A 12,066-nucleotide genomic window follows, 5' to 3' on the forward strand; every position below is an offset into this window, starting at 1 on the left:
GGGCCAATGACCACTTTGCTGGGCACTCTACAGCTTTCATGGGGTCAAAGATTTTTGTCTTTTTCATCAGGAGCTTTGAGTCTTGCATATGGGAAGTGCTATGCATGGAAAGCTACTATTAAACAGAACCAAACTGCTTTGTATTTGCAGACAGGATCACGCTGTAGGCATAACTTCAAAACAGAGTTATAGCTCCTCTTCTCAAGAGCACACAACATTTTATCCAGACAACCCTATTAGATTTAATGCAAAGTAACACGTATGTAACATGCATGCAATGTAACATGCAAGTATCAGCCAGTGACATCAAATCCATTCTGCCAAAACACACAAAACCTGCCTAAGAATCCACACATAAGTAAAATTCTTGAGTGCATTGCTTGAGTAAGGTTTAATAGATCTTGAAATAAAACATTTTGTTTGACCAAAAATAAAATTTCACCCCAGTTCTAAGCAGTTTTGTGCATAGGGAAGGAGAAATTGGCAAGAAGTACTGCAAAACATTCGTGCTGTGTTACGTAAAATTTGCAAGATGTAAAATGCATCTAAATAAAAGCAAAGGCACCACAAAGATCCAGCAATACCTTTTCACCATCCTTTAGAATAAGGCAATAAAAAAACTCTGATCGCGACTTTCTTACATAGTCTGTATACATCAAATGATACAAACAAAACCATTTTTAAAAGACAGATTTGTGACATAATAATTAATTTCTCTCTCTGTAGCTGTGAAAAAGCCACGTATCCCAGTCATAAAACACCCTGCCCCAAAAGTTTTGCAAGCAGTGTGTGCTATTGCTTACAAAGAAGAAACCCCACAGGCCAGGATTTGGCATTCATTCGTACAGTTTGTACTGCTACCCATAGAGGAAATCAGTACTTTTTATTACCACCCAGAGCTGTGATGCTGTTTGGAATTCATGTCTGACAGGACTCCAATCTAATAAGCAGCACCAGACATAGTCCTGGTCTGCTCCAAGCTGGGAGAAACCAGACAGGGAATGGTTTCCACAGGTGTAGGAGGTGGCGCCCTGCTTAAGGTTCCTGCGTGACATTGGGACTCCTGTATTTGTTCCCCTTTTAGTGGGGGAGATCTGAAACTCTGACATAACAGAACTGGATGGTAACGCCATTTCTTCAGACTTCATACACCTGAATGGGCTTTCATAGAGCTCTGCCACTTTTCAAACGATAGCATCATTCTCTATTCCCAACCTACAAACCATGGGGTAAACGTTGCTGAGTCAAACCAAACTCCACAAGAGATCTACAACCTGAAGAGACTGCATAGGAAACGTTTTGCTTCTGAGTTCCTACCGGTACAAAACATGCTACGTTAAAAATTATCATCGCTCTGATGACCAATAATCATCCATTCACCTCAGGCACAGTCCTCCCCCCTTTTTGGTAGCTGAAATCAACAGCCATTTTAACTGCCTCATTTCAAACCACTTACCTGCTTTTCACTAAAACGCTCAGGTTTAAACACTAATGTCCTTTTCAGACTCGTGGAATCAATGTCTGAGAGTAATTGCTGGACAGCCATACCCTGTTTTTTTTCCAGCAATCTCTCTAACAGGCAAAGTCAGCTAAAAAAAGAACAGTTGCTTCAGATAAATCCTATCTTTAACTCTGTGCAAACATTTTCCCGTACTTTTAATGCAATGATAAACTAAAAAAAAACCGATGGCAGAACAAAACCACAACATTAACATTTGACTTTTATAAGCATTTAGAATTTTATCATTAGTTAATGTGGGGTTTTTTTGCATGCAGACAGTTTTATTTCGTATATCTTGTTGCATAAAATGATCGTTAAGAAGATATATTACGTAATTACTCTGTTCTGTTCTACTTCAGAGTAGGATTGCAGCCATAAATTTCACACGCTATGCACTGTATGCAAAGGTTTCTGACAGAACCCCATGACCACGACTAACAGAATATGGGGAGAAAGTGTCATTCCATTTGACAAACTGACTGGTATCACTGTCAGCATAATTGTCCCAGATCTGCAGCAGAAGAGAACAACATTGACTGTCAACATCAAAAGGGTCAAGAAGAATTAAATATTTATGGCTCTGGGCTGTGCTGACAGCTCTTGATGTGCTCTCAAAGCCAATGCATTTCTTCTGAAAGTTGGCCCACTAAGTCTGTAGTGGCTTCTGATCTTTATGTATTTATTTCCTATGCTATTGACAGCCTTGCATTGCAATGAACCAGCAATGCACAGCTGAAAACTCCGCATTTCCCATCTTCCTCAGCCACCGCCATGCATTCCTTTTCACAGAGGAAGCACAGAGTATTTGTTTCAATAAAAACATAGCAAGAGAGCAGTAAATAGAAGAAAAGAAACAACAAGAAACAACAAAAAAGCAGCTCATATATATTTGTGCATCTATTTTCTCCCCAAAGTGGCTGAAAATTGGTCAAAAAAACTCTGAACTCTCTGATTCAGAGTTGGGTCTTTTTTTGTTGTATTCCCCTTAACTAAAAAGTAGTTGCAGGTGAGACTCACCCTATTCTTAAGACTAAGTTTGTACAATTCGACGACTGAAAGCACGGTAATGTGATTCTAACATTAATAGGTACAAGTGAACAGAATAACTCATGTAGCATTGAAGCCACAGAAAGCCAGGAGTACAACAACTGCCCCCAAAAACAATACAGGGGACACTACTTCTTAACTACCCTGATTTTAACCACCAGTAGATTGCAATTTAGATTAATAGTACAGATTTCTAGATTTAGATAAGATCTTGAAATAAGCACATGAGAATACAGCTTGACTGCAGTACACATTAAAAGGGTTAAAAATATCTACTTACCTTGAAAACACAGACACTAATAAGGACTTGCCACCTGAAACTCAATTACTAGTGGATTCCCAAAGGGATTGGGATGGAACTCCTTCCAAAGACATGAAAAAATGCTTCCACCAATAAGGAAAAGTAACTAAAGCAAAACTAACAAGGGGAATTGGTACTGAAAATTCTTGCAAACTGAGAAAAGATAAGAGTGCTGACAAAGAAATCAGAGCCACTTGGGAAATGGGCCCATTTGAACAAAATAGGTCTAAAATAAAAACTCACAAAATTGCTCATCTGGGGAAAAAAAAAAAAAAATCTTAAAAATTCTGAATGGAATGATCTATGCAACATCCAAGGCTGTGTTTCTGCTAAGATCTGAGCCACGCAGGCAGATATTTGTCTATTTCTAACTAATCTCTACTGATCAATATCCCACAGCCCCGGCAAGTAAACTCAGTCTCTAATTTTCTTTCATAACAAGAAAGGCTTTCCCTCACATCTAGAGCAAAATGTCCTGAGCTGCAATTTCAGTTCACATTTAGTTCTCAGCCAGTCCCCAGCAGGCACAAGCACCAAAGCATACTGTGTCCCTGCAACAACATTTTACAGCAGCAGCCTGCAACAACCTGCCCTTTTCCCTCAGCTGTGTTTTCACAAAAACAGTTTACTCGATTTTTCTTCCCTGGTCCTGTTTTCAAGACTAGGGAGCAATACTCAGAGAACAGCGACGGAAAAAGTGTGGGTTGCAGTCAAGAAGAGACAACGTGAGCTCCCAGCACAGTTCAGTGGCACAGACTGAATCCATTTGTTTGAAATGTTAAAGGAGAGTAGGTAAGACTGCCTTCATGTTTTCCACTTTTAAAAGGAGGATAATGAACTAAGGATCCTCCTCTTTCACTGTTGTTAGCACCTGCCTTACTTCTCATTTGAATTCACCCAGTTTCACTTTCCAGCACTTGGTTATCATTCCTTCTCAAGATTAAGAAGTCTTTCAGCACCCTGCATTTCCTTCCCAAGAAAATACTTACCTTCTACAGTGCAACCAAATCACCTTTCCTTCTTTTCGATAAGCTGAACAGGCTGCATTCCTGGGATCCATTGCTACAAGGCATATTGGAAATCATCCTTCCAAAGTAATTTGCCGAGATCAGATTTGTAATTTTCTCAGAAATTCAATTTTGGAAAGCGTTATTTTCCAAAGAGAAAGAGTTTAAATCAGCCTGTGCTGAAAGCCAGAGTCTTTCTTGTAGACCCATCTTGGTATCCCTTCCGTCCAAGGGAACAGTTTCATGTGGATGTGGCGAATTCCTTCAGCTCCCCCTCTGCATCCATAGCACTTAGGCTGACTTCTCACTTGCATAAATCAGTGTGAGGTCCTTTGTTTCTATACTGCCCATGATCCACACGGTCCTTCCAACTGCAAAGATCCAGAGTTTTCCCAGCCAACAGATGGCCCCTTTCCACTTTGCTCACCTCTCTGTTCAGCTAGCTCTGTGCAAACAAGAGGTGCAAAGTGACCCTTATGCTCCCAGTCTTCCTGAAATCCAGCATTCATCTCCAGTTGCACCTTGATTCTCCTCCATTTTTCATCTTTTTGCATTGCAGCATTATTTTACCGCTCACTCTTATTTTCCCCTTTCTTTTTTCTATCTGTTTCCACCTCTGCTTTCTCCTTGCTCAACACCCCTTCTGTGTTTTGATCTGTGTTTTCAGCATTGCTATGTGGACCTTCTGGCTGACATCTTCCATCCTTTCTCCCAGTATTACCATTGCTCCCTTTCATTTCATTTTGAACCAACTCACAGTAAAGGCAAAAAGAAAAACCTTGACTTGCTTTCAAAGTGTATTTTCAAGCTCTGAAAATCTGTCACGCTTAGTTTTACAGCCCACTTTTAATGAACAAGTTAGACCACTAGCAAAAAGACAACAAGGCAAAGATCATGTATCACACAGAACTGTACAGCCTAAGTATGAAGGCTGATCTGAAAGTAATGCCTCCCATTTGATTATGTTGGCCCATGACATCAGAGTTGGATGATGGTGGTTTGGCACCGGGGCAATCAGACAGGATGTTGTCTGACATGGAAGTGAGTTTGAAGCAAAGGTGTGGTATAGAATTCCTCCATGAAGAAAAGATAGCAGCCACTGGCATTCATGGATGACTGCTGAATGTTTATTGAGACTAAATAGTGGATGTAACACAGTGAGGGGTGGGTAGTGCATTTCAGTAGTGGTGACACTGGGTCACCTACACTGGTACAGATGTTTACAAGCACAGCATGCAAGCTCTTTTCATCAGCAGTAAAAAATGCAGAGTTAACGGTGGTGATTGTATTGACAAAGTGTTTTATAGTTGAGAATTTGTTCTATCAAATACTGTCTTGGTGCTCTTTGCATCTGTTGCATGGAAATAAATAGGAGACTTTACTCACAGAGCAACCAACATGCTCTCTGTCCCAATGAGCATCAAGAGCCAAGTGGTGGGGGCATTCCCCCCGACAGACTGGAAGCCCAGCCTCCAACACAGCCAGCCATCACATGGGCAGGGTGCTGAGCCTGAGCCTTCATCTCTTGCAGCATTCGCGTCACTACAGAGGGAAGCAGCCTGAGCTCACCTGCCCACTCACTTTCCTTTCCATCTCCTCAGTCCTACTTATATTCATACACATAATTTTCTAGGGGGGAAAAAAAAAAAAAAAAAAAAAGCTGATTTCAAATTATCAACATTTGCCAATAAAAATGTTTAAGCAAAGCTTCACCACCAGTTACTCCAGTGAAGGAATTAATAATTGTGTGATGTTTCATTTTCGAATCTACATACAGAAGAAATACTTTTCTCTAGAAAACACAACTGGAGATTAGGAGGCAACAGGTAATTTTCTAATTAACTGCAGAATAATTCCAGTTTTCAGCTTTACATTACAGAAAATGTAATTTTCTGTAGTTTAGGACAGAAAAAAGCTTTTCCACATTACTGACATTTGGCACCAGCAATCCGCAGTTACTTTGGTTGGTGCAGTACTTAAATGCCTAGCAATTGACACATAAAGCTCAGTGAGCTAATGGCATTCTGTGGCAGCAAGAAACATACTTTGTCAAGATTATATTTCCTCAAGACCAGATTAATCTAGTTACAGTTTATTTATTTAATTAAGGAAGTGGCATTTACAGACATGCAAGGCAAATAACGTGCTTATTAATTTCTCCTGGTCGTGTTGTAAGATGTTACCAGCTCCAAGAGGCCACTCAAAACAACGAAAGTTCACTGTTGTCACCCTCAATCCCTGCATATGAAAATGTGTGCAAAACTTTGTTGATATCATGCACATCTTTTGCAAATACCATGTGTCTGATATTCCCTCCAAGGCTGCAGACTGAGCAGAAAGAAAGCAGCATTTGCTGTAACAAATGTCAGTGTTGATTCTTGCCAAGACAACTCTTCCATGGATAAGCATTTTTAAGAAACATCATGGGCCAACATTACTAGAAGCTTCCATAGAAAAGTTTTTTTAATGTGCTTGAAATAAATAACTAAGCTCTATGGTTTTATTGTAGAAACACTTTTCTTCAAATCTGATTAAGAGGTGTTAATTAAGTCTAAAAGGGCAGAGACACACAAATACCACGGGACTGCATGACCTTTCAAAGAAGGAATCTATCTCATAGGTCATTTTCATAAGCTCACATAATATCCCAAATTGAAAGAGACTTGCAAGGATCGAGTCCAACCGCTGGCTCAGCACAGCACCACCCCAAATGCAAACCATATGTTGAGAGCATTGCCCAAATGCTCCTTGAGCTCTGGCAGCTCCATGACATGCCCACCACTCTGGTGCAGAACCTTTCCCTACCTTCACCTCAGTGACACAGCTCCATTCCATTGCCTCAAGTCCCACCATCATCACCAAGAGACCAGCACAGCCCTTCCACTCCCCATTTCCACACACATCATCTGTCTTCTCCCTATTCTCTGTATTGTATTTTAAACAAGGAAACGCTGAGGATGGAGGAGTTTGTCTACAGTGAGTGCACTGAGATTTGTGTGGAATCTCTAGTCCAGGCTAGCTTTAGATACCCAAATTAGCACTTTAAAGGCTCCATAAGGTGAACTGAGAATGCCCCATGACAGCTCCTTCCTGCTATCATGCCAAATTTTTGTATTATTAATGCTACAGACGCCTATACTTCAAAGAACTCTACGATGTTTCAAGGAATGCAGTTTCATGTACACACATGAAGTGCTTTCATGATGGCTTATTCTTAGTTCAGCAGTATTAACAGGAGGGAGCTTCTTAATGTTCAGGTCAAATTCATTTGGCATTCAGATTTCAACCAAAAAAAAAACACCTCACTGTATGCATACAGCTGCTAGATGGGTTCTAGCATTCAAACTGGTTTTTTTGAGGCTGCAGGTAAAGCAGAGTCAGGAAAAAACCTGAGAGAAAAAATTGAGCAAATTAAATTTGGTACAGCAGACAGGTGTAATTAATGCATTCTGTGCTGGAGTTCTGTGAAGCAAAAGTAAAAATTCAACCTGGAACTAGCATGTAACCCTGCTGTAAGGAGAAAAAAAAAAATAGAATATATTAGAAATCAATATTTCGTGCGATCTGAGGTGGATGATCTAACAGGTATTTTCTGACTACAGGAACGCAATGCATGAAATACGAGTAACACAGGTACAACAGGAAAGGCAATTTAAGCGTTAAAAGGGATTACTTTGGGAGCTCTTCTTCACTTCCTTTCCAAATCACCACAACTGCTAAACTAAACTACCAGCAAACAGCAGAACGCCCAACAAGAGCAGCAGCCCCACGTCACGCACACGCGGCTCCGGGCGCTGCTGCCCCGGCTCTGAAGCAAAGCTCCCGCCGTTGCCCCGGCAGTGCCAAGTCACGTCAGCACATCTCGCGAGAGCTGGCGGCCAATGCTGAGATACCGGCAGAGCGGGGCTGCACGAGGCGTTGCGTGCAAAGGAGGGGGGAAGCGCTCGTTAGGAGATTTGAGTACAAAAACTCCTAACCAGAGATCGCTATATGCAGTGAATCATCTTCTGGGACATTGCTTCTTAGCAGCTGTACTGCTGAGTGATGCCATGGGTACCTCATTTACCAACACAGTGCTGGGCAGCCCACGAAGAGCCCCAGTGCAACCCTTTAGAAGCCCGTGCTGGTAACATCACCTGGGCCAGCATGGAAATTACATGGAATGCAGAGTATCTACCAACTACTAGAGTTGTTCAAAGGAAGAGTACCAAATATCAAGCTATAAAGACAAGAAGCTATAAAAATACAACAGGAAACCGAGGCAATTACACTGTCCAACAGGATTACTTTATGAGCTCCATCTTCACTGCCCAAATCACCACGCTCCTAAGAAAAACTAGCAGAAAATAGCATAATGCACATACACACACAAAACATTTTAATCATCTTGGATTGATGAACATTAGATTTTATTCTTTGCACACAAGGAAGACTGTGCATTATGAAGTATGTCACTTCATCGCCAGCTAAACTCCACAGTGCCATTCCAAGACTGGAAGTGCTTTCACTGCTGATGGTCAAACGTGTGCTGCAACCAGCTAACAGCTGCACCTCTGCAGTTCATGAAAGCTGAGCAACAAAACAGAAAGCAGTGCAGAAAAGGCACTTTATTTATGAGTGCTTAGTGCTATAAACTATATGAACAAGTCAGTCACATTCTCCTCTGTTGAATGAGCCTTCCTGTAGAAGGCTGCCCATGCAAAAAACACAGGCTACATCACACTGAGATGTTATTTTATCTACTGCCATCCCACCAACATCCACTTCTGACATCATGGGCCAACGTCAGAAGAACAGAAGGCATCACTTGCAGAGCAGCCCTCGTAATAGCTACCCTTGCCTTGCATTTTGGCTCAGATTGGTAAGTGTAAGGGCAGCACCAGTTGCAGACACATGCTGCTCACAGGCCCTGCAAAGGCCTCCCATCCCTGTGCCACCACAGCACCCACCCACAGCGGACAGACAGGCAGAGGGATGAGGCACTTTGGGTAGCTCCAGCTGCACACCCCATGCTCTCATCATTCCATGGACCAGGCTTGCTTCACCACAGCGCCTGCTACACATTTAGCACCTTTGCTGAAGCCTACGGGACAGTGACGGGGGAAATGAAAACTCCCTGAAGGCATCCCCCCCACTCTCAGGGGGGAAGAGTAGCCATCAGACTGAAGAAATGGGACAGGACAACAGAAAAACATTTCAAACGTTTATTTTTTAAATTGCTCCACTCTGTCTACGTGGCGCTACTCGCTTGAATCTTCTTTGCCACCAGAGATAATCCTTGAAATAGGGGTTATAGTAGCAGAGTAACTGCAAAGCAAAAAGAGGAAGATTCAGTGATCATCATTTCAGAAGAAAAAAAACAAAGTACAATAACTAAGAATCTCCAGAGAGGACTCTCAGGGGCAATTCAAACAGGGAGGCATTGCCTTCAGAGCAGCCCTCGTAACAACCACCCCTCGCTTGTATTTTTTACATTTGTGAGCTGCAGAGAAATGTAGGATTCTCTGAAGCATAAGTACCCAAATATCACCAGCTGTCAGTCACCTCCCTTTGGACTGACTGGCCACCAATCCCACTGTCCTGAGGGCTATTTCACAGGTAGAGGGACTACGTACCTCGCTAGGAGTAGAAACTGCTGCTTCCTCTGCCAGGAATTTATCACTTGAGGCAGAATTTGGGAAATCCCCCTCTGTAATGTAGAAGCCGTGGTGGTGGTGGAAACGAACAAAATCTTTCATGGTGACAACACCAAAAATTAGGAGAGGCCGTCTCCTGGCCAGTAGTTCCGTTGTGAAGAAAGGTTCCTCAGTCACTATGAAGCCTCCATCGTTGCCCCACCAGATGGACTGGAAGCGATCGCTTTCAACAGCTTTCCAGAGGTTTCTCAGAAAGGAGCAGGATGACAAGTCCTTGGCTCTGGCAGAGCACTTCTCAGAAAGATCGTGACACGGTCTTTTGGTTCCCCAGCAGAAACTGGGGAAGTCTTTTCTTCTTGGAGAGGTCCTAAGGCAGCATCGCGAGCTGCTCTTTTACCACAGACTCGATGGGCAGCAGAAGCCAAGACTGCAGAGTCGGTGTTTGGAACAGAAACACCTGATGTTTCTGATGGTGTCTCCATTGGCATTCTTAAATTATTTTTGCCTTGACAGAAATCCCTGTCCACAACAAGGCCTGTCCTGCCACCAGCAGGAGGAAGCGCAGTGGCATCTGTGCTGTGAGGAGCAGATCCTCTACAAACACCACTGTAGTGACATTCCACTGCATCACAGCAACACCACAGACCAGAGAGCGTTTGCTGGCAAAATGGGGCAGCGAGATACACGTTAATTAAGGAAATATGAGCCAAGATATTTATGCTACCCAGACCAAGAGATAAAAAGATACCTATATTATCCCTGGGTACTTTTTTATTAATGAGTTCATTGGCTATATTTCTGTAGGAAGCTCTTTTTTGTCTGTGAACTTCCAAAAGACATTTCCCCTTGAGGGAACTGGGATTATTCATGCTGGATAAGAGGAGACTCAGATGAGAGCTAATTGCTCTCTATAACTTCCTGAAAGGAGTTTGAGGAAGTGGGGGTTGACCTGTGCTCCCATATGACAGGAACAGGAAGGGGATGGTCAGGTTGGACATTAGGAACATTTGCTTTCCAAAAAAGCCAGTATGCAGTGGCACAGCTGACCACAGAGTTGTTGAAGCCATCATTCCTGGATCCAGGTTAAGATCCATGGAGATGTGGCACTGAGAGACATTTTCAGTGGTATGATAGCAGTGGGTTGATGGCTGGACTTGGTGACCACGGTGGTCTGTTCCGACCGTAATGATCCTGTGACTCTATGATCAGAAATTGTACCAGCAAGCTCACTTTTTTTTTTTTAACCAGCAAACATTTCAGTTACATTGTAAAAGCATCACTTCTCCTTTAGAAATATGCATACAAATTATTCATATTCTTACATAACAGCTCAATGCATTCCTAACAGCTTGCCAAGATGGCTTGCCTTTATAAAGATACAGAACAAAAGAGAACAATAGTACATAATTGCTTTACAAACGGATTTATAGAGTAATTATATCATTAGTCCTGAGTGGTTCCAGCTTCCAAGTGTTATGCCACTAATCTTTTGAATACTTTTTTGTTAGGAACTAAATGGATATCACTAGGGGGAAAAAAACTTGCATGGCATAGAGCATATGACTTCACTTAGTTCCACTCATCCCATTGAAGAGGAGTGATCTCCTATCCCCATTAGCCTTCAGACAGGCAAAGGAGGAACACCTGACAGCGGTTTCCATGTACTGCTTTAACAGTAACTACGCTCCCAAAGCATCCCACCTTGAATTTTATCTGTCTTGATGCATTCATCTGTGGGAGAGGACTCCTGAACAGTCTGCCTGTCAGCCAGCACTGAGATCCTCAGAATGTCAGCATTGACACAGCAGCAAGGCTTTTTCACAGATCTCAACATGCTCTAGGTCCACCACTGACAGCTTACCCAGACTGCAGCCAGCCCTGCAGGAGCACGTGCCCACATCTCCCTGCACCTTCAGTTCCCCCCTGGACTAATGAAATAGATATTTCATAGGGAAGGAGTCTTTGTTAACTTGTTGGGTCAGATCTAGAGCTGCTAATCTTATTTCTGATTTAGAGTGCATTCCAGTTTCCTTTACTTAAGTTTCTTCCCACACATGAAATCCTATAGCCAATATCTCAGCAGAGCTTAGCATTTTTTCACAGCATGTAGACTTGACAAGACTAAATGCATTACTAAAGTAATGTAGTTGTTAGTGCACACAATTACATAGGCCAGTCATCCCAGCACAATGCTCCGACTCAGTGAGCAGACAAGAACTACTGCAGAATCCAGTTCTATCCCCTGAAGCCATCTTTGTCAGAGAGAACTCAGGTACCACCATACTTCAACATGAAAGCTGTGTTTAATCATGTGCAGCTTGCCATAATATAACAGCCCAACTCAGTAATAAGTTGCATTTTGTAATCTACTAAAACATGTAGGCAGTACACCACTCAAGAAAATTAGTAGTTTGCCTTTAAAAAACATAAAGCAAGCATCATGTGCAAATAAATACTGGAATGAATACCCTTGCTCAATTAGGACCCATGAGGGCAGACTGCCCAGGACCACTACCAGTCATGTTCTGGTTGCCTCCAAGGACTCGGTCTCAGTCTGCTCTCCCAAAGCTCAAG

The 12,066-nt window shown here is 42.4% G+C and overlaps 1 protein-coding gene across 1 annotated transcript; it reads right to left on the bottom strand.

The window, feature by feature from the left end:
* Window positions 1-1,889: 1,889 nt before the first annotated feature.
* On the bottom strand, window positions 1,890-9,974 carry LOC306954199 (uncharacterized protein; the record flags this gene model as incomplete). The annotated part of the gene is given in 4 exon segments (XM_079545262.1): window positions 1,890-2,012; window positions 9,101-9,163; window positions 9,472-9,803; window positions 9,806-9,974. Coding segments are annotated over 4 exon segments (687 nt in total).
* Window positions 9,975-12,066: the final 2,092 nt, after the last annotated feature.

The sequence above is a fragment of the Tetrao urogallus genome (assembly GCF_951394365.1).
Source record: "Tetrao urogallus genome assembly, chromosome: 20".
Classification (NCBI taxonomy): domain Eukaryota; kingdom Metazoa; phylum Chordata; class Aves; order Galliformes; family Phasianidae; genus Tetrao; species Tetrao urogallus.